Genomic DNA, 21,123 nt, shown 5'->3' on the forward strand with positions numbered 1-21,123 from the left:
TGCGCCTCCACACGAGCCAGCTCTGCCTCGAAGCCCTGCGCCCGGCCTTCCGCTGCGCTCAGCCGCAGCCCCAGCTCCGCAGCCTCCGCCCGCGCCGCCTCCAGCTTGAGCTCCAGGCCGCGGGCGTGGTCCAGCTGCTTCTTCTGCGCCCCGCGTGCCTCCTCCAGGGAGCCCTGCAGGCCTCGCTCGCGGGCCCGGAACTCGGCCTCCTGCTCCTGCAGCTTCCGCTGGCATCCCTGGAGCTGGGCAGGGCGATGCCAAGAGGTGGGGATCACAGGCCACCTCCAACACGACGCCCCTCTCCCCGGCCGCCCCGCCTGGCTCGCACCAACAAGGGTCCGCATTGCGTTTAGTGGCCTCCACCCAAGCAGGCTGTGCAAGAGCACCCACGGGGTGTGGGAGGAAATTCTTAGGATTTCTCATCTCTTCTCTCTGTATATAAGCCTTGCGATGTCGAGTTCATTACTAATAACAGCTGACCCTCATATAGACAGGACTTAATGTCAAGCATTAGGTACTTTCCAAAAAAAGGAGAAAATAACGCTATTTTCCTATGAGTCCTCATTTTAGCGATAATGAAATTGAGGCACAAAGAAGTTAACTTGTCCAGTGCCACACAACCAGTGGGCTGAAAGCTGGGATGCAGAACCAGGCGCTTCACTCCAGAAGCTGCCTTCCGACCACAGGATAAACAGCCCCTCCATGCAGGTAATTTATTAGCAAGTCTGCACACCGTGAGGACGAGTACTAAAAATCACAATCACAAAAGCCAGCCTCTGGAATAAGCCAACCTCTTCTGGTCATCATTTCTGCTGGAAACTCATCTACTGAGCACAGCCCAGATGCCAGGACCCTTCCTACATTCCCAGCCCCTCTCCCGTGAGTGCTTTGAAGCACAGAGAGATTAAGCCACTTGGTAAAGGTCACACAGTAGATTCAAACAGCGCAGCAGCCAGCAGAGGCAGAATGGAAAGAGCGCAGGCTTCGGGGCCAGACACACCTGGGTGGCTGTGTGACCCTGTGTGGATCCCTTGACCCGTCTGAGCCTCAATGTCTGGTGCTCCCTGTAAAATGGGGTATTGGGCTGGGTGTGGTGGCACATGCCTATAATCCCAGCACTCACGAGGCTGAGGCAGGAGGATCGTTGCGAGTTCGAGACCAGCCTGGGCTACAAAGTGAGCTCAAGGCCAGCCTGAACTACACAGGGAGACCCTGTCTCAAAAAGACAAAATAAGGGCTGGGGATTCAGCTCAGCGGCAAAGCGCCTGCCTGGCAAGTGCAAGGTCGTGAGTTCGGTTCCTGGTACCGGAGAAAAACCAAACCAAAAAAAAAAGACAAAATAAAATAAAATAAAATGGGGTATTGGTACCCACTTCATGGGGCTGCTGGGAAAATCAAACAAGGTTATGCCTAGGGCAGAGCCCCACCCTCCTTTTCGTACTTACATACATCAGGCCCACAACGTTTCCACTGTTAATGCTGTTACAGCTGTTAACGCTACAAGAATCCCAAGGACTAGGGGACGGGAATGGGTCTGATCTTGCAGAAGGACTCCAGCCCCGGAGGGCTCACCTGCTTCCTGGAGTCCTCCCCCACCTCCCCCGCGGCAGCCCATCCACCTGCCCGGTTACCTCCTGCCGCGCGGCCTCCACACTGGCCTCGCCCTTCAGCAGCTTCTGCCGCAGGCCCAGGGCCTCCCTCCGGCTCTCCTTCTCTGCCCGTTCCCCGAGGGCCAGGCGGCCTTGCAGTTCTGCCAGCTCCTGGCTCAGCCTGGCATTCTCACTGTCCAGCACCTTCATCTGAGGGAGACAGTGGAGCAGCTGTGCCTGGTGCCCTGCCCAGTCCTGGCCCACAGGGCACTCTGGACGCATGCATTGCACATCACCCCAGAAACACCCTTCACCTGCACCATGCCAGGCACCTGGCACGGAAGGTCTGTCTACGCCTGAATCCGTGGGCCCCAAACTACCTTTCACGGGGGAAGGGGAGCAAAGGCTGACCCGTTATCAGGCCTGGAGTTCTACACACAGGAACCTCAGCCCCCTGCGTCCCTTCTGCAATGATGATTCCCTCACAGAGCACTGAGCATGTGTCCAGCCCTGTTTTCAACGTCACCTACACTGACTCACTTCCTACCGGCCTCCCTGAGGTAGACACTGACATTATCCCTGTGTAACAGACAGGAAGACTGAGGCTTGGAGCTTGAAGCAGCTCGCCCAAGGCCACACGGCACGCAAACTGCACACTGGAGTTCGATTCCAGCATATGGGATGTGCGGTGTGTCCCAAGCCCGTTTCCTTAGTGGAGCAGATGGAAGTGACACCTGCCAACCCCACAGTGTAACAGTGGGCCAGAGGAGGGCACGCTGCGGCTTGCACACACCCAGCAGGAGTCTGGACACAAGCATCAGTTCTTTTCCGGTCTTGTATGGCTTCTTGAAAGGGGCCTGAGGAAAGGTGGAGAGGGGCGGTGGGGGGAGGTGGAGAGGATGTGACTTTCTGGGTATCACATGTACCTCTCACAGACCTGAGTCTAGGAGGTGAATAACGCTGCTTCCTGTCCCTCAGTCTTCTAGCGTGGCATGGGAAAACCTGAGCTCAGGTACATACAGCAGGCACTTGTTCAGTGCTTGCTGTTCTTTTTTTTGTTTGTTTGTTTGTTTTGTTTTTCTCCGGTACCGGGAACCGAACTCACGACCTTGCGCTTGCCAGGCAGGCGCTTTGCCGCTGAGCTAAATCCCCAGCCCAGTGCTTGCTGTTCTTGGTGAACTGGGGATCGCGCAGTTCAGAGGTTAGCAAGCTATACATAAGCTTATAGGCCAAATGGGCCCTTTCTTGTTTCCGAAGGGGTATGAGGATAGCAGTTACATTTTTTTTGTTTGTTTTGAGACAGGGTCTGGAGTGCAGGCTGGCCTTGAACTCGCTCACCGTAACCCAGCCTGGCTTGAACTCACAGCGACCCTCCTGTTTCAGCCTCCCAAGTGCTGGGATTACAGGCATGGACCACTACACCTGGCTGGCAGTTCCACTTACTTTTCTTTTTATTTTGGCTGCATTTTTTTTGAGACAATGTCTCACTGTGTAGTTCAGGCTGGCCTTGAACTCACTACAAAGCCCAGGCTGGCCTCAAGGTGCAGTGATCCTCCTGCACCTCCTTCAGCTGGGAATACAGGTGTGCTGGGCTCAGTAAACTTGTTTTTTGTTTTGCGGATCGAATCCAGGGCCATGAACAAGCTAAGCACATGCGCTACTGCGAGGCACATTCCCAACCCCTTTAGGACTGCTTTCTTACGCAGGCAGCAGGGTAGTAAGGACCAGCAACAGAGCCTATGTGACCAACAGATTAGCTGGAAATATTCACCATTTGGTTCCTTACAAGTTCTTCAGCTCCATCCACTTCACAGCTGTTCCACTGGCTGTTCGTGGACTGCTTTAGAACTGCACAAGACCCCAGCCCCTCTCCTTGGGAGCGTGACCCTGCGCCCGTACACAGACAGGCACGGGTTTTGCACAGGTCCAGGGAGGAGGGCTCCTCAAAGCCCGTCTGTGAATACCCAGGTCTGGTAACACCTTGCTAGAGTCAAGCCCCTGCTTTTACATAAGGGACAACGGTTCCTGAAAACGCTTCCTGTTGGCCTTGGAGCCCTGCAAAGGGCTGGGGAAGGGGGTTGGGTCTTACCTGCCGCCGCAGCTCCTGCAGCTCCCGCCGCGCCTCCAGCCGAGAGTGCTCCACCTCCTGCAGCCCTGTGCGCAACTCCCCGGCCTCCTTGCCCTGGGCTGCCCGTGCCTCCTCCAGGAGCGCCAGCTTCTGCTCCTTGTCCTCATTGGCCAGCTTCAGGCTGGAAAGGGTGGAGGGCACGGTCTGTAGCGCTGCTGTGTCCTACTTGCTACCTGCCCTTCCACCCTCCAGGCACTAGGGGGCGATGGCAACAGATAGGGTCTAACTCTGGACCCGTCCCTGTCTGCTGCCATCTAAAATGACCCACGCAGTAGGCTGTGCTCAGGGGCCAGAGAATCTCCAACTGCGCAACTTCCCCAGGGACCGGGACGAGGCTTGGGTCCCCACACCTGATGCGCTCGCTCTCAGCCCTCCTCACGGCGGCGCGGAGCTCCTCGTTGGAATGCCGCAGGGCCTCTCGCTCCTTGGAGCCCTCGCTCAGGCTGCGCCGCAGGTCGCTGGCCTCCTGGCGCTGGGCCTCCAGGTTCTCCTGGCTGTCGCGCACCTTGTGCTGGGTCTCCAGCAGCTCCCGCCGCAGCCCGTCCCGCGCAGCCTCCAGCAGGCGCAGCTGAGTCCGAAGCTCTTCTGCCTGGGAGCCCAGAACAGGCTCAGGGCCCCCACAAAGAGGGGGCTTCGGCAAGAATGGGTCCACAGCCCACCTCACCAGCCAAGGGACGGTGGCCCCATCCCTCTGCAGTGAGTTGGACCCCATAGGAGCCGTGACTGGGGCAAGGGACACTGGGGTCATTAGTATTTGGGCCTGAAATAACCATCAATCAAGATCATCCAGCAGGACTGAGCTGTATACCACAGGCTGATCTGAACAACTACGTTTTTTTTGTTATTTTTTTGGTACCAGGAATGTTTTGAGCTCACAACCTCATGCTTACCAGGCAGGCGCTGTGCCACTGAGCTATATCCCCAGCCCCAACGACATGTTTACTTCTGCATAATAACATTCTCAGGATTCCTTTCCCGATCCCAGTCCTCTAAGCAGTTACGTCTACTAAATTTTCCACACTTTGACTCTAAAATTCTGTAACAAGAGAATTTACTTCCGACCTGTCACACTCAACTCTTACTCTTCATTCAAATATAATTATCCCCATAATCATGTAATGCCTAAAATATTGAAATTACTTTTAAAATTATTTATAACATTGACTATTTGGCCTTTGTGATAATCAACATTAAACTCTAATTTTACTAGTATATTTTTTAACTAGACTTAGAAAAAGTTTATACCGTATTTTTTTTCCTTTTTTTCTTCTTTTTTCTTTTTTTCCTTTTGTCTTTTTGAGACAGGGTCTGGCTATGCAGTTCAGGCTGGCCTTGAGCTCACTTTGTAGCCCAGGCTGATCTTGAACTCACAACCACCCTCCTGCCTCAGCCTCCTGAGTGCTGGGCTTATAGGCGTGCGCCACCACATCCAGCTATACTGTATTTTTGTATCTCCCTATGCATAACATAGTTCAGGGCTTAATTTTAAACATTCCTTTCATGTTTATTAAATACAGGATTATACCTTCAGCAGACAACACCAAGCCAGGAGGGACTTGGTAGTCATCCAAGTCCCCTAGGTCCCAACCGCACACGAGTGCTTAATAAATGCTTGCTGTCTCCCCTCGGAGTTAGCCATCCAGCTGTCCTCAAACACAGACAGGGAGGAATCTATTTATGGGGGGGGTGCATTACCGAGGATCTAACTCAAGGGCTCCCTACCATGGAAGGTAGACCCCTACACTTTTTAAAGACAGGGTCTTACCAAGTTGCCCAGGTTGGCCTGGAACTCCCAATACTCCTGCCTCAGCCTCCCGAGTAGCTGGGATTATGAGCTTGCACCTCCATGCTCAGCTCAACTCAAGGAGAAACCTTATACCCTCTGGGTCGCCCACAGGACCAACCAGGCCCCCGACTGGAAGGTGTGGCATTCACCGGCGCATGCTGTTGAGAAGCAGCGGACACTCACCTCGCGCAGACAGGACTCCCGCTGCCTGCCCAGGTCCCGGGCCTGCTCCTGCAGCCTCTGCACCTCCTGGGCATGGACAGCAGCGGCCTCCTCAAGCTGGGCCCGAAGGTCCCGAAGTTCAGACGTGAGGGCATTCACGGTGCTCTGGGACAGATGGGCTCCTCAGAGAGGCCGTGGGGTACCGGTCCCTCTGCCCTCTTGCTGCTCCTAACTCACAAGCTGAATTGCCCACTTTCTGCTCCAGGCACAGCCCCTCCCGCTGGCTGGCCAGGCCCCTGCTCATCCCTCAGTGCCCAAGAGTGCCGTCCATGCCGCTGGTCTCTCCCCAGACTCAGGGGCTCCCCAGGGCAGAGCTGTGCCACCTCCCAAGGGAACGTAAGCTCCCTGCTCAGTTGCCCGGCTTGCCCTACCCGGTCCTGCTCCTGCCGGCTCTGGGCATCTCGCCTCTGCCGCTCCATTTCCAGAGAGATGGCGGCCAGGCTGTGCTGTGTCCCCATCAGCTTCTCTGACAGCGCCGTCTTCTCCGACTCCTTCAGGGACAGGGCCTGGGCCGTGGCAGGGAACACAGAGCTGGGGGTTGGCCAGTGCAAGCGGCGCAGTCAGGCTCCTCCCCACCCTGTGCTGGCGCTCAGTGATCTGAGGTGGCAGTGGTCAGGGGCAGGGGCGCAGGCTCAGCCCCCACAGCTGCAGCAGGTCAACAGCAGCCACAGGGACCCTGGACAGGCGGATCTCACAACGTCCCTGGGCAAAGTCTTTCCTTATTCCCATCTTACACAGAGGACACTAAGGCTCAAAGAGGGAAAGTGACTTCCCCGGGGAGATACCACGGGGGGGGGGGGGGGGAGGAGATGGGTATGCTCTGTCCTGTCCCCACACGTGACAGGAAAGGCAGGAATCCGTTCTCTGGGGTAGAGGGTGATAGGTGCTGTGCATAGATATCCCGAGGACTGCCCAGAGGGTGGTCGTGAGCAAGCCATGGATGGCCTGGGACGGGCTGGGGGCAGCAGACCGTGGAACACCTTTCTCGGTGCTATGACTGTGGCCAGGCATGGAGTTCACAACGCATCACACCCCCCTCCTGCAGGTAGGGAAACTGAGGCCTGGGCGGGCCCTCCCCAAGGGCCCCTAGCTGCTGGGTGGTTAAGTGGGGGTCACCCTGGGGAATCACGAGGCCACCCCAGGGCTTGCACACCTGCTGCTTCTCACTCTCGGCCAGGAGCAGGCCCTCGTCACGCTCCTGCTGCAGGGCGGCGATCTCCTCGCTCAGCTCCTCCTTCTCAGCCTCCAGCCGGGCCAGCAGCTCCTCCCGCTCCCGCTGTAGCTGGCCCTGCAGCTGGGCCCGCTCTGCCTGAAGCTCTCGCCAGGCCGCCTCCTGGGGACCAGACCCGAGCAGGTGTGACACACGGGTGGGGGGGGCCACACAGCCCCTAACATAACTCTGGGGAGTACGGTGATCTGTACCCCCCAGTGTGAGGTAGGGCAGTGATCAGGTCACGCTACAAGGTGGGGTGGTGATTACTGTGACCAGGACAGACCAGGGCTGTGAAACCCCCAAAGGTGGCAGTCGGATATCCCCGGAGGATGGTCAAATAGCAGTCAGCCAAGGAGAGCAGAGGCCCCAGGCCCAGAGCAGAGCCAGACAGCACCAACAGCAACAAGAGTAAGGGGGTGGTCTGGCTCCCTGAGGATGGGGTAGGTGGGGGGGCAGAGCATACAGATGAAGGACAGCCCGTGTGAGGTGCCAAGAGCAGGTGCCCGGCTCCAGTACTGGCACCCACAATTTTCTCAAAGGCAGCAGTGTCCGGGTGTGGTGGTGCACACCTGTAATCCCAGCGCTCGGGAGGCTGAGGCAGGATGGTTGTGAGTTCGAGACCAGCCCGGGCTACAAAGTGAGCTCAAGGCCATCCTGAACTGCATAGCCAGACCCAAAAGGACAAAGAAAAAGGGCAGTAGCAGCGCGCCTTCTTGAGCCGTTGTGCTGCCACCTGCTGGAGAGGTGTGATAATCCCCACTCATACCCACAGAAGCACAGGGTAAAGGACGCCCCTGGAGGTCAGGAGCAGCCTGTGAGTGCTGGGTGGCTCTGTGGCCCTGCCCTGACGGCCACTCTGGAGAGTGTCCCAGTCTTGGTAACAATAATTTATGAAGCACTGACTACTAAGTGTCGGTTGCTATGCTAATCCACGTATATGGCATATCTCACATCAACCTCAATACCTGATCCCTTGCCCGTGTCTACAGATGGGGAAATGACAACAAGGAGACCTTCCGTAGCATCAGTGTCGCCAGTGTGGGACCAAGATCAGATTTAAACCCAAAAAATGTAAGTCCACAGCAAGTGTTCTAGCAACCTCACCCCGGCCCGCTGCATTTCTACGTGCCGAGGCTTCAGAGCGATCGTAATGTACAAACAGCGCATCTTCGCGAATGCAAGTGCTCTTCTACCACACGCGTGCTGACCTTTCTCAGAGGTGACTGTGGATCCCCTACAACGGGACCACTAGGGTTGAATCTCCTTCGGGTTCTGGGAATCTGCATTTTGTTTTGCTTTTGTTTTTGCAATAACAGGGTTGAAGCCAGGACCTTCATGCTGAGCTACATCCTCAGACATTTGTTTGTTTATTTATTTATTTATTTATTTATTTATTTATTTATCTTTTTGAGACAGGGTCTCAATATGCAGTTCAGGCTGGCCTTGAGCTCACTTTGTAACCTAGGCTGGTCTCGAACTCACAACGATCCTCCTGCCTCAGCCTCCTGAGTGCTGGGATTACAGGTGTGTGCCACCATGCCCAGCATTTATTTTAAAACAGGGTCTTGCTAAGTCACTAAGTTGCCCAGGTGGGGCTCAAACTTTGTGATCCTCCTGTCTCAGCCTCCCAGAGTGCTGGGATTACAGATGTACACCATCATGCCAGGCAAATCTGTAGATTTGGTAAGGATGCTCCTGTCACATGAGTCCTCCCTGCTGCCCCAATGCGTGCACAGCAGAAATGGGAGGATGATTCCTCTGAAATCACAGAAGAAACAGCGGCTCAGACTCCGCACTGTCCCTACTCCTGTGCAAACCTTCTCTCGCTGGAGTCGCTGTAAGTCCTCCTCATGGGCTGCCCGCTGCTCCCGTAGAGAGGCCTGGGCTTCTCGCTCAGCCTGTGCCAGCTTCTGGGCCATGAGCTCCTTGTCCAGAGCTGCCTTCTCTTCTGTGTTTGTCATCTGCTGCCGCAGGCCTGCCAGCTCCCCTGCACAGAGGGCCGGGGAAGGCAGGGCTGGGTCAGAACCTCTCCAGAGCCAGCAGGCTCGGGCCAGGTGGGCCATGTGAGCACCCAGGAGAGGAGAGAGGAATTGCCTAGCATCTGCGCTGGGTTGCTTTGGAGAAGTGGTTCACCCTCTCTGGGTCCTTGTTTTCTCATCTGCTGCATGGCCCAATGGCTCTGTCAGTGCAAGGGGCAGCCCACCATGGACCAGTTACACACCATTCCCTGGGTGGGAAGCCAGCATGTCCCTTCCTGGCTTTGGCTGGCTCAGGTGGACGAGGACAGGAAAATGAATTTCCGTAACCCAAGTCAGTGCTCAAGGAACCTTTGGTGAGTGGGAAGAACCTTTGGTAGCTGGGAAACACACGGAGACATTGGGCAGAGCCTGTGGGGCCAGAGAGCAGTGGGAAATGCAGCTGAAGGCTCCGCAGGGACCCGGAGCTTTCCCACTGTCCCCACGCCACTGCTGAGCAGGCCAGGCCCCGTGCCTAGGCCTTCGCCTGCTCCTCTGACCTCAGCTTGGCAAGAGACCTAGCAGGTGGCATTCCCACCCCTAACGTCACATGAGGACTCTACAGCCCGGAGGGAAGGAACTTGCTCCAGCGCGACTCAGGACCAGAACCTAGGTCAGTCACACTCCCAGGCCAACGGCCCAAACCTGTGTGAGACCCCAGACCTCACAGGCCGCAGTTTGGCAGAAGGCTGGTGCCCCCCCGGCCCCCACCCCACGTACCAGCCAGGGTCTCTTTGGCCACCAGCAGGGCCTGTCCATCGGCTTCCAGCTGCTCGCGGCGGGCGTCGAGCTGGGCCAGCTGCCTTTGCGCCTCGAACAGGCCGCTCTCCAGGGCTTCCTTCTCCAAGCTGTGGCACGCACAGTCCCTGAGGCCCTGGGACTCAGCCTCCCCAGCCCCAGGGAACTGTGATTGTCGGCATGGCCAGCCAAGGGCCTGCTGCCAGGCTACCTGCCAGCTGAGGGCCTGGTGCCAGGCTCCATGGGTAAGGCTGAGCCCTAGCAGACTCTGTTGGCAAGCCGGGCTCCTAGGTAACTGCCCCTGTGAGCCAATGCCAGGGCAGGGCTGGCTGTGATGTAGCGCCCCACCCCACCCCAGCACCCTCCCACCTGCAGAAGGGCCGGGGGAACCTGAAGGCTTACCGCAGACGCGTGGCCTCCTCGGCCAGGGTCCGGCCTTCACGCTCCGCCGCCGCCAGCTGCACAACCAGGCTGGCCCGCTCCTTGGCCACCGCCTCCTTCTCCCGGGCTGCTCGCTCCAGAGCCTCCACCTGCCGCTGCGACTCCCGCTGGGCCTGCTCCAGCTCCTGCTCCCTCCCGCTCAGCTGCCGAGAGAGCTGTCCCCACCCAGGCCTGTGAGCACCACTCCCAGACCCCGGGGCCTGCGCATCACACAGCACTCCAACTCAGGGTTCCCCGGCCCTGGCCAGGAGGGCGGGAGGGCCAGGTCGTGCCCATCCTCTGCCCTGCCATGCTATGTATCTGTACCAGGTCCAATCATAGCCTTTCAGACCCACAGTGCACGTGCATACAAAAGCAAGGCCCCTCACTCGGCTTTGGGACTAACAGAAGCCTTTTCCGCCCTGAAACTCGCAGAGAAGCTGAATACACAAGACAGACCGGGGGAGCTGTCCTGCAGGCCATAGAGTAGACACGGTGGCTGCTTCCTGAACCCCACACCCCAACCTCCAGTCCCCGTCCAGGACCAGCACTCTATAAAAGTTCTTGGGATTCCTGAAGCCCTTCGGCCCCTTCCAGCTGTGATGTTGCAAGTCCGATTCCAATTCTAAAACTCTGCACCTGTTATCATACCGCTGATCTGTGTGGAGAGGCGACTTGGACAGAGAATCCTATTCATTAGATTAGCACTATGTGACAAGAAGTCTCGGCCCCAAGTTACAGAGGGGGTGACTGAGGCACGGGGAGGCGGGGTGGCATGTTCAAGGTCCTTAGCTACCAGAGGTGGGGCTGGATCTAAACCCAGAAGCAGGCTCCTGGGCCCCTCCCCACTCACTCTTGCCCCCTACTTCTGCACGGGGCTCACCCCACCTGGGCCAGCTGCTCCTGCAGCCGGCTGCGTTCACCACACAGCTTGTGGAGCTGCTGCTCCAGCGCGTCCCGGGCCTGTTCAGCGGAGTGCAGGGAGCCCTCCAGGCCCTGCCGCTCCACCTCCTGCTCCAGCCGCAGCTGCTCCAGGCGCCGCTGCTCCTCCAGAGCTGAGGTGGCTTCGTGCTCTGCCTGCCGCTGCCTCCCCAGCAAGGCTGCCTTCTCCTCCTCCAGCTGCAGGACACAGGTGAGCAAGGAGGGTGAACAAAGGTCCCCCTCGGACTAGGGATGCCTCCCCAATCTTCCCACTGACCAAACCAGCCAGGTGTGTGAACCTGGGGAGGGGAAAAATAGAGGAGGCCATGGAGCTTCCTTCTCCGATACACTAGAAGCCAGACAGCCAGACAGACACAGCCAGAGCCAGAGCTAGAAGAGAGGGAGGCCCATGACAGTCAAACAGGTGGTGGGTTCCAGGAGGTCTCAGTGAAGGCCCCTGGCGGAGCGGACAAGCGGGGGACAGGCGGGCTTGCTGTGCGCAACACACCCGGGCGACGAGATGATTCAGCCCCAGCTTGTCCTGGGCGAGGCTCTCGTTGAGCGCGCTCAGCTTGGACAAGGCGTCCCGCAGAGAGGCCTCCTCTGCCCTCAGCTTGGTCATGGACAGCTCGAGCTCCACGCGGCCGGCCTCTGCCTGCAGACAGCGAGAGGTGGGGTGGGCGAGAAGAGGCAAATAGAGACCCCCAGTGACGGACCTGAGAGGTGGGAGGGAGGTGGGCAGAATCTCGGCACCGGGAGAGCTACAGCTCGTGAGGCCACCGAGGGGAAGCACTGGCCGCAGGGCTGTGCAGGGGAAGGAAGCCCAGCGCAGGCTGCAGGCCAGGGCCAGGCCCAAGGATCCCCCACGTGAGGTCTACGTGTGGCACTGCCATGTCCAGGCCCAGGCACCAGGGAGTGGGAGAGGGACCCAGTGGGGACTCTCTGACAGCAGTCCCAACGCCCACGGAGCCAGGACCTGGCAAAGTCAACCTGCTTGCTGCTACAATCAGAGGTCAGCCTGTGTCCAGAGGGCGGGGTCAGTCTGTGACTGAGCTCTGATGTCAGCCTAAAGGAAGGATCTGTCTGTGTCAGAGACGGACTGTGTAGGGCCTAGGGTCAGGCACAGGTCTGTGATTGTGTGGCAAACAGGGGACCCACCTTGGTCAGTGCCTCAGCCACCTCGGCCTTCTCGGCCTGTAGCACATCCCGCTGTAGGGAGGCATGGCTCAGTGCCTCCCGCACCTCTACTAGCTCCTTCGCCAGCCCTGAGCGCTTCACTTCCAGCTGCTCCAGCTGTCTGTGGCTGTGGGACAGATGACAAGTGGGTGCCTTGTGTTACACCCCTGCCCTGAGCAACCAGCAGGAGGTTGGGTTGCGGGCAGGCCTGGGAGCAAGAGCTACAATCACGGGGATAACCACGGCCTCTTAGCTCAGGGACTCTGGGCATCAGTTTTCATATCTGCAAAATGGGTGACACCTGCGCTGTGAAGTGGCTAAAGGACATGTGCTCTTAATATATAGGAAGAATATAACGTAGCACCTGACTCATCCTCCCAGGGGTCTTCAGACACAAGAATAATATCTACTACCGCAACGTACTAGCCATCATCATCTCTTGGGTCTCAGAGATGTTAACTGCAAAGGTTCAAATCCTAGCTCTTTATGACCTCTCTCCCTCAGTTTCACCCTCCATAAAAAGACTTCCACATTGCCCACTTATCACAAGGGTTAGATGAGAGAATCTAAATGCTTAACATTGTCTCCAGCACTTTATTTTTTTTTTTTGGTGGGGGGTCTTTTTTAAGACAGGGTCTCGCTATGCAGTTCAGGCTGGCCTTAAGCTCACTTTATAGCCCAGGCAGGCCTTGAACTTGCAATGATCCTCCTGCCGCAGCCTCCCTAGTGCTGGGATTACAGGCATGCACCACCACACCTGGCTAAAAAAAGTCATTATTAACATTTAACATTTGATTTTAATTGCTCATATCCAAGCTCTATTTCCTACCAGTTCTCTGATCCCAGGTAAGTGGCCACAGCTCCCTGAGTCTCTATTTCCCAAAGCAAGGGTGGTTAGAAGACCCTGCAGCAGAGTGGTGTCAGTGGGCACCCCCAGGCAAGAGGAGACCAGGATCCCCAGCCCCAGGGACAGTCAGGAGCCCCAAGGTGCCTTTGAAGGCCCTGGCAGGGACGTGAGGAGCCGCCTACCTGCGCTCCAGCTCCCTGCGGGCCCGGGCACCGTCCTGCACCGTCTCCTCCTGCTCCTCCTCCAGGCGGTCCCGCTGCCGCCGCAGCTCCTCCTGAGCAGCCTGCAGCTTCTCCAGCTCTTGCCGCAGCTCCTCGGCCTGCTGCTGAGCTACCTGCAGGCTGTGGGCCAGGCTGCCCTTTTCCCTGCAGGACAAGGAGCAGGAGCAGAGGGCACCGCTAGGCTACTCTCAGCTGGGCTGCCACCCCAGGAGGATCACACTCTCGGTCCTCTGAGGCACCTGCCTCCTGGAAGCCTTCCCTGACCCAGCCCATGGCAGACGCATCCCACCCACACCTCCCAACAGAAGGAACCTGGCTTTCCTTCTCCCAGCCACCCACTTGGAGACCCACTACGATGGAAGGAGCTGCTGGCATTAGCTACAAGTACCCCACCGGGTGAAGAGGCCAGGAAAAGGCTCCCGGGGCACATTGGCAATTCTGCTGCCAGTTCTGCTAGGCCAGGTGCCCAGCAAATACCCCATGTTACCCCACCACCATGCTGCTGTCCTGAGCATCACCAGTGTGATGCTCCCAGGGCAAGGGAGGAAACAGGCAGCTGCATGAAGCCCGGCATGGGCTGCCATGTCCCCCGTGCAGGCAGTGGCAACAGGGCTGGGGCTGTGACTGTAACACTTCCTTCGGAGCAGCCAGGGTCTCTGGCTCAGGCCTAGGGCTGCCCCCTCTTCACTCCAAGTAGCAACTCCTAAATATACGAGATACCAGAGCTGCCAGTGGGTGGGAAACACTCTGACATGCTGTTAAGTAAAAATAACACAAGCTGTTGTCAAACTTGTAATGATCCTCCTGCCTCAGCCTCCTGAGTGCTGGGATTACAGGCATGTGTCACTACGGCCAGCCCTGTTTTGTAGTTTTTTGTCTTTTTGAGACAGGGTCTTGCTACGCAGTTCAGGCTGGTCTTGAGCTCAGTTTGTAACCCAGGATGGTCTCAAACTCCCAATGATACTCCTGCCTCAGCCTCCTGAGTGCTAGGATTACAGGGGTGTGCTACCAAGCCCGGTGCAACTACTTTAAAAGAGCCCATCTTAGGGACCAGGGATTTAGTTCAGTGGCGCAGCATGTGCCTGGCAAGAGTGGGGCTCTGAATTTGATTCGCAGAACCTTCCCGCAAAAGCCCATCTTGCCAGGCCTCCTGGTGCACGCCTACAGTCCTACCACTCAGGAGGGTGAGGTAGAAAGGATGCACATTCAAGTTCAGCCTGTGCATCTTACCAACTTAACAAGGCCTTGTCTCAAAATTTTTTAAACAACTTAACTGGGTGTGATGGCACATGCCTGTAATCCCAGTAGCTGGGAGGCTGAGGCAGAAGGTTTGCTGTACATTCAAGGCCAGCCTGTGCTATACAGTGAGGTCAAGGCCAGCCTGAACTACACAGCAACACTCTATCTCAAAAAAATAGACAACAACAACAAAAAAATTAAAAAGACCTTGGAAAAGATAAATAAAAGGGGATGTAGCTCAGACGATGCCCTTGGATCTAATACCCAGTACCAACAAAAAGTCCATCTTGTCAAATGCATGAGCATAATGCTATAGATGCAGCACTTAGGAGGCTGAGGCAGGAGGACTGCTGTGAGTTCAAGGCCAGCCTAAACTACATAGCAAGTCCCTATCTCAAAAAAACAAACAACAACAACAAAAATTAGGAAGGAGTTAGAAAAGATTTTTTTAAAAAAGGATTTGTAGATGTAGCTCAGTGTAAAGTCCTTGGGTTCAGCCCTAGAACCAAAAAAAAAAAAAGAAAAGAGCCTATCTTGCCAAATGCAGGAGCATAGTGCTATCATTGCAGCACTCAGGAGGCTAAGGCAGGGAGATCACTGTTAATTGGATGTCAGCCTGGGATACACAGTGAGACAGCTCAAGGCTGGCCTGAACCACAGTGTGACCCTAATTTAAGAAAAAAAAAAGTTTCAGGCCACCCTGAACTACATAGCAGGACTCTGTCTCAAAACTACAAAACAGGGCTGGCCGTAGGGACACATGCCTGTAATCCCAGCACTCAGGAGGCTGAGGCAGGAGGATCGTTACAAGTTTGACAACAGCCTGGGCTACAAAGTGAGCTCAAGGCCAGCCTGAACTGCATAGTGAGACCCTGTCTCAAAAAGACAAAAAAGAAAGAAAAAGAACCTACAAAACAATGAAACCTCGTTTCACTGGCATGGATACCAAGGATATGGATTTACTATCACATAGACCTTAATGCCAATTCCCACCCTGGCCCCTGCAGCCACGTCCACCGTGTGAGGCAGGGAAAGCCTCTCAACCATAGCACACCACCAGGTCTACACTGCAGGAGTCTGACAGAACGACAACAGAGAAAACACCGCGAAGTGCTGGGTGAACAGTCGGCCACACAGCGGGTGCCCATCTGCACACCCACTGTGCTACCCCCGTATCAGACAATGCAATGGGAGCAAGACCAGCACCCAAACAGGGGATAGGATGGGAAAGTAAGGGGGTCTGAAGCCTTTTGATTTTTAAAACTCAGGTAGCCTAGATAGAGGTGGACAATTTATGTCTTAAAAATCCCCAAGAAGCCAGGCTTGCTGATGTATGCCTCTAATTCCAGCACCCTGGGAGACTGAGGCGGGAGGATCAAAAATTGGAGCAATATAGTGACTTAATGACACCCTGTCTCAAAATAAAAAGAACATAAAAGGGCTGGGGATGTAGCTCAGTAAAAATGCTCTGGGTTCAATCCCCGTCTCAGTAATAATAATAATAATAATAATAATAATAAATATAGCTCAGTGGTGGAAGGATTACCTGGGATTCTTGAGCTCCAGCACTGCAAAAACCAAACCAAAGCAAACCAAAACCAAACCAAACAACCTCTCTAGAAACACCCTAGAAACAGCGCTGTCAACATGAATTCCAAGACAATGGAGCTGTTCCCTAGCCAGCGGTTGCCTCTGGGGCCCTTCACACGTGGCCAATGCCACTAAGGAACCGAGAGTTTACTTTTTAAATTTTAAGTAACTGAAATTTTAGCAGACACACGTGGGCGTCTCTGCGCTCCCCCAGGCACCTGCTCAGGAGGTCATTGGCGCTGCGCAGACGCTGGGCCTCGCGCTGGGCGTCCTCGTGGGCCTGGGCGGCTCCCTCCAACTTGTCCCGCAGGCGCTGCAGCTGCTCCTCCAGGGCGCGCCGCTCACCCTCGCTGTCACCAAGCTGCTTCCGCAGGGTGCCCAGCAGGTCCTGGCTCGCCTCGTAGCGCCCGCGCATGTCCTGGGGCATGGGGGTCACTGAATCTGGGGAGCCCATTTGTTTTCTACTGGTTCCAGGTAAATACAACTACACTGCGGCTGGAGCCGGCCGGCCTGGGTCAGGAACGGATTCCACTCGCCTTCTCTGTACTCTCCTCCCTACCTTTTTTTTTAATATTTGTTTTTTTTTTTTTTTTTGGTCCTTTTGAGACAGCGTCTCGCTATGTAGTTCAGGCTGGCCTTGAGCTCACTTTGCAGCCCAGGCAGGTCTCGAACTCACAACGATCCTCTTGCCTCAGCCTCCCGAGTGCTGGGACTACAGGCGTGCGCCACCACGCCAGGCTCCTCCCTACCTTTTTGACCCCTCACCTCGCTGGAGTCCCAGCAGCACACAAGCGCCAGAGTTCTGACTCCACCCCCAAGTCCCCAGGCTCCTCCCTGTTGAGTCCCGGGTCCAGACTCAGACCCCGCCCTCCTATTCTGCCCCCAGTTCCCCCGTTCCCGCGTCCTGGCTCGCGTTTCTCCTCCCAGACGTTTTCACAAGGTCCTGGCTGTGAATAACGGGGATCTCACCTCCTTGTCTACCACAACGCTAGCTCTACCCGCCAGCTGCCCAAACACCTCCAACTCTGGGCTCCGATTCTTACCTAGAACTCTCAGCCAACATCTCGATCTTGCCTCCTCAGCAGCCGAGTCCAGGGACTCCGGCCCCGCCCCCAAACCAAGCCCCGCCCCCAGGACCCGGCTTCGAGCCCCCGGATGCCCAGGTCGCTGCCCACCTGCACCTGTAGCTGGCGCTTGTGCAGGGCGGAGTGGATGAGGGCGAGCGTGGAGGAGTCCGAGCAGGCGGGGGAAGGGCCGCGGCGGGGAGAACGGCCGCGGCCCGGCGAGGAGCGGCGCGGCGGGGATGGGGTCCGCGGGCCCGAGAGACCCCGCAGGCTGCCGTCGGAGGCGTCGGCCGTGCGCTCGGAGCCGCTGAGTTGGACGCCGCTCTCCGGGTCCGACAGGACGGCCTGGGGGAGGTGGGGAGACCGCATGGGGACTTAGGCGGGCAGAGGCGGCCTCACCAAAGCTCCTTTCCCGAGAGCCACCCTCGGCCACCACCTCTACCAGCGCAGAGCCCCCAGCCCCAGCGTTTCTCAGAGGCCTGCAAAGAGCCCAGCCTCCCCTCTGAGGCCGTGGGAGCCATCGGGGCCTTAACTGCCCCAGCCAGAAGCCCAGGCTCCCCACTTGCAGTTCACCCCGGGGCTGCCTGCGCACCTGTGCCAGATCCCTCAGGGTCTGCTGCAGCCCCTCTCCCTCCTCCGTCTCCACGGCCGCCTGCTCCTGTAGCCGGAGAGACTCCTGGAGGGAGACACACAAAAGGTGGTCAGGGACTGTGCCCTGGCCCAAGCGGGGACAAGCTGCCTTGTCCCTCCCTGGCCTGCCACCAGGAAGGTGACCGCTCTGGCCATGCCCATGGACCAGCTGCCTGGGTGACCCTCCAGCAGCCCACTGCCCTCACTGGACAGCAGAAGCCCGGAGAGGCCCAGAGTCCTGTCCCATCACACAGACCACTGGACAACCCAGGCTGGGCCCACAGAAGGGGCCGACCCCATTGGTGACCTCCAGTGGGCACGCAGCTGCATTCCTCTGAGAACTGTCCTGTCTCCCCTGCTTAATGGCTCGAGGGCTCTTGGGGCTTGCTTCCCTAGTATGCACTGGGGATCAGGCTGCAGGGCCGCTGGCGGCAAGGTGACAAAGGCGGTGAATTACTCACATTAATCCTACGCACACTGTGCGTGGGGACACTGAATCTGAGTGGGACATACAGAGTGGCCCAAGAAGCCCAGCCCTAAGCCCGTGTCCAAGGGTCTGACCCGGTCCTCTGACCCCAGCCCTCCACATCCCCAGCAGCCACGTCTCACCAGGGCCTCCAGTTTCTCCGCCAGGGCCTTGTTGACCCGATCCTTCTCCAGGTTCTGGCTCTGAAGGCGCTCCACTGCCAAGGCCAGCTCTGTTACTCTGCAGGTGCGGAGCAGCAGGGGTGAGTCAGGACCTGCCCCAGCTTCTCCAATTCGCCAACTTCTATGTCCTTCACGTTGCCCCAAACCTAAGCCCTGACGCTAGGATCCACTTCCCCAGCTGTGTGCTTTGGCTGGGTCCCTTCTGTGGGTGTCAGACTTCTCATCTGTAAGATGGCAATGTGGTAACCTGCGCAGTATCTCAGGGCACACACTGTCACCAGAGGCTGAACTACTTGTGAGGTACCCTGGGCAGGGCCCGACTCTGGCAAGCAGATCCCCTCCCCAAAGCTCAGGGTGCCCTCCAAAGGAAAGCCAGCCTTGAATGGCGCCCGTACCACCCACCGGGTGCTGAGGTTGGCTTTGTCCAGGTCGCTCTGTGCCTGCTGCTGGGTCAGGTCCTTCTCACGCAGCACCTGGTCCCGCAGCTGTTCCTCCAGCTGCGTTTGCAGCAGTGCCTGCTTTTCCAGCGCCGCCTCGGCCCGGCTCTCAGCCAGCTGCAGGCCAGCACTCAGCCCCAGGCTGGCCTCCTGCACAGCCCTTGACGTCCGGGCCAGCTCCCCTCCCAGCTGCAGCAGGTCCCTGGGGGAGAGCATAGGAGGAGGGTGGGATGGAGGTGGCTCCCAAGGGCAAATTTTAAACTACACTGGGATGCCATTTGTCACTATCAGATTGGAAAACAAAACAAAAATGTCACATCATGCCCAGGATGAGTGAGGCTGTGGGAAAAGAGGCCCTCCCGACAGCTGCCTCCCAATGGCTGCTGTTGAGGGCACTGGGAAGAGCTGAGCAAATTGTGAATACAGAGCCCTCTGCCCCCAGCTCCACCCCTAAGAATGCATCCTGCAAAGAAACACTGGCACAGGCACAGACCTGTGTCCAGGTGATTTATGGCAGCACAGCTCCTGTAAAAACTACTGGTGATGACCTAACCATCCAAAAAGAACTGCTGTTAAATACGTGATGGTCCATCCGCTCAACAGCTCTGCAGCTCAACAGCTCTGCAGGGGAGGAAGCCACAGGGCAGCGCCTCCTAGCCTGCTAGGGAGCCGCCCCACAGGGTAACTGACAGGTGAAAATACCACCTGCCAGAACTGCCAAGATGAAATTCTACCCAGAGGGGCCGGGCGTGGTGGCACACACCTGTAATCCCAGCACTCAGGAGGCTGAAGCAGGAGGATCACTGGGAGTTCGAGACCAGCCTGGGCTACAACGTGAGCTCAAGGCTGGCCTGAACAGCAGAGCGAGACCCTGTCTCCAAAAAAAAAAGACCAAAAAAAAAAAAACCAAAAAAAATTCTACCCAGAGGCAATACCAAAACAGGGTGTGTGTGTGTGTGTGTGTGTGTGTGAGAGAGAGAGACAGAGAGAGAGACAGAGAGAGAGACAGAAAGACAGACTGACAGAGAGAGAGCTGTATTATTTGCTTATATAAAATAACCCTGAGAGGTCATTCAGGACACTGATAGCACTGCCAGCCTAGAGGAGCGGAGAGGAGTGTCTGGGATCAGAGGAGGAGGGAGACTTTTCACTGCGTACCTTTTCAAAATAAGAACCATGAGAAAGCGTGACTGACTCCCGGAAAACACTTTGTTTTCTGTTTTCTGAGGCAGGGTCTCGGTGTGTAGTTCAGGTCAGACTATGTAGCCCAGGCTAACTTTGAACTTGTGGTGAGCCTCCTGCCTCATACACTACCATGCCCAGCAGATATAATTTTTTTTTTTTTGGTACCTGGAATTGAACTCAGGACCTTGCACTTGCCAGGAAGGTGCTGTGCCACTGAGCTATATCCCTGGCTGATACAAATATTTTTAAAGTGCTAATTAAAAATAAAACCTACTTTAAATCCACAATGTGGGTTAAATCTTTATTTTTCCTCTTTTGAGAGGAGTGCTAAGGACTGACCTAGGGTCTGATGCAATTAAATATGTGGTCTACCACTGATCTACATCTCCCGCCCCAATCCTTTCTGTCCTTGAATGGATTGTCCCACTGGCTATACAACAGAAAGAGGATGAGTGCCTCATGATAGAATTCCATGTGTGCACGGAGGAATGACAGAATAATATTACACTTTTGCAACCTCTGATAAATGTTTGGATCTTGGTATTGAGCATCAGGAGCTGCCAGTGTCATGAAAAGAGAGACATCTGGACTAAGGGTCATCCTGATGGAAGAATACACTCCACTTATGAAGTCTTGTCAAAGAAGAGAAAAGAATTCTAATCTAGCCTTAGATCCAACATCCACTTTACAGCAACTGCAGGGGACAGGGGAACATATTAAAGGACACCACAGGGACATATCAAGCAAAATTCAAATTATGGAAATCTCTAAGAAAAACTGGCCCAGTTTCCTCAACAAATGAATTAATGCAGGTGTGGTGGTCCACACCTGTAATGCCAGCACTTGGGAAGTTCATGCAGGAGAACTGTCATAAATTTGAGGCCAGGCTGGGATACACAGTGAGTTCAAGACTAGCCTGAACTATATAGCAAGATCCTGTCTCAAAAAAAAAAAAGTTAAAAGAAGTCTGTCAGGCATGGTGGTGCACACCTCTAATCCCAGCACTCCAGAGGCTGAGGCAGGAGGATCATCATGAGTTTGAGGCTAAACTGGG

General features: G+C 56.2%; 1 protein-coding gene and 1 long non-coding RNA gene across 2 annotated transcripts in view; one reads left to right on the forward strand and one right to left on the reverse strand.

Annotated features, from left to right (window-relative positions):
- The window catches only part of Crocc (ciliary rootlet coiled-coil, rootletin), a gene marked incomplete in the record, with an annotated part of 40,864 nt that overhangs the window by 10,616 nt on the left and 9,125 nt on the right, over positions 1-21,123 (reverse strand). Inside the window, 19 exon segments of the mRNA XM_013507377.1 lie at positions 1-242; positions 1,632-1,799; positions 3,679-3,838; positions 4,068-4,306; positions 5,687-5,830; positions 6,097-6,231; positions 6,879-7,058; positions 8,756-8,925; positions 9,674-9,801; positions 10,094-10,287; positions 11,000-11,230; positions 11,541-11,687; positions 12,191-12,335; positions 13,238-13,420; positions 16,324-16,523; positions 17,281-17,514; positions 17,762-17,845; positions 18,409-18,505; positions 18,850-19,086. Coding sequence (XP_013362831.1) covers positions 1-242; positions 1,632-1,799; positions 3,679-3,838; positions 4,068-4,306; positions 5,687-5,830; positions 6,097-6,231; positions 6,879-7,058; positions 8,756-8,925; positions 9,674-9,801; positions 10,094-10,287; positions 11,000-11,230; positions 11,541-11,687; positions 12,191-12,335; positions 13,238-13,420; positions 16,324-16,523; positions 17,281-17,514; positions 17,762-17,845; positions 18,409-18,505; positions 18,850-19,086 — 3,318 coding nt within the window.
- Positions 10,213-10,689, forward strand: LOC106147201. The gene is made up of 2 exons (XR_001231971.1): positions 10,213-10,305; positions 10,547-10,689. It is a non-coding gene; the product is annotated as an uncharacterized LOC106147201 (long non-coding RNA).

This window comes from Chinchilla lanigera, unplaced genomic scaffold, assembly GCF_000276665.1.
Source record: "Chinchilla lanigera isolate Chin_1 unplaced genomic scaffold, ChiLan1.0 scaffold00126, whole genome shotgun sequence".
NCBI classification, from domain to species: domain Eukaryota; kingdom Metazoa; phylum Chordata; class Mammalia; order Rodentia; family Chinchillidae; genus Chinchilla; species Chinchilla lanigera.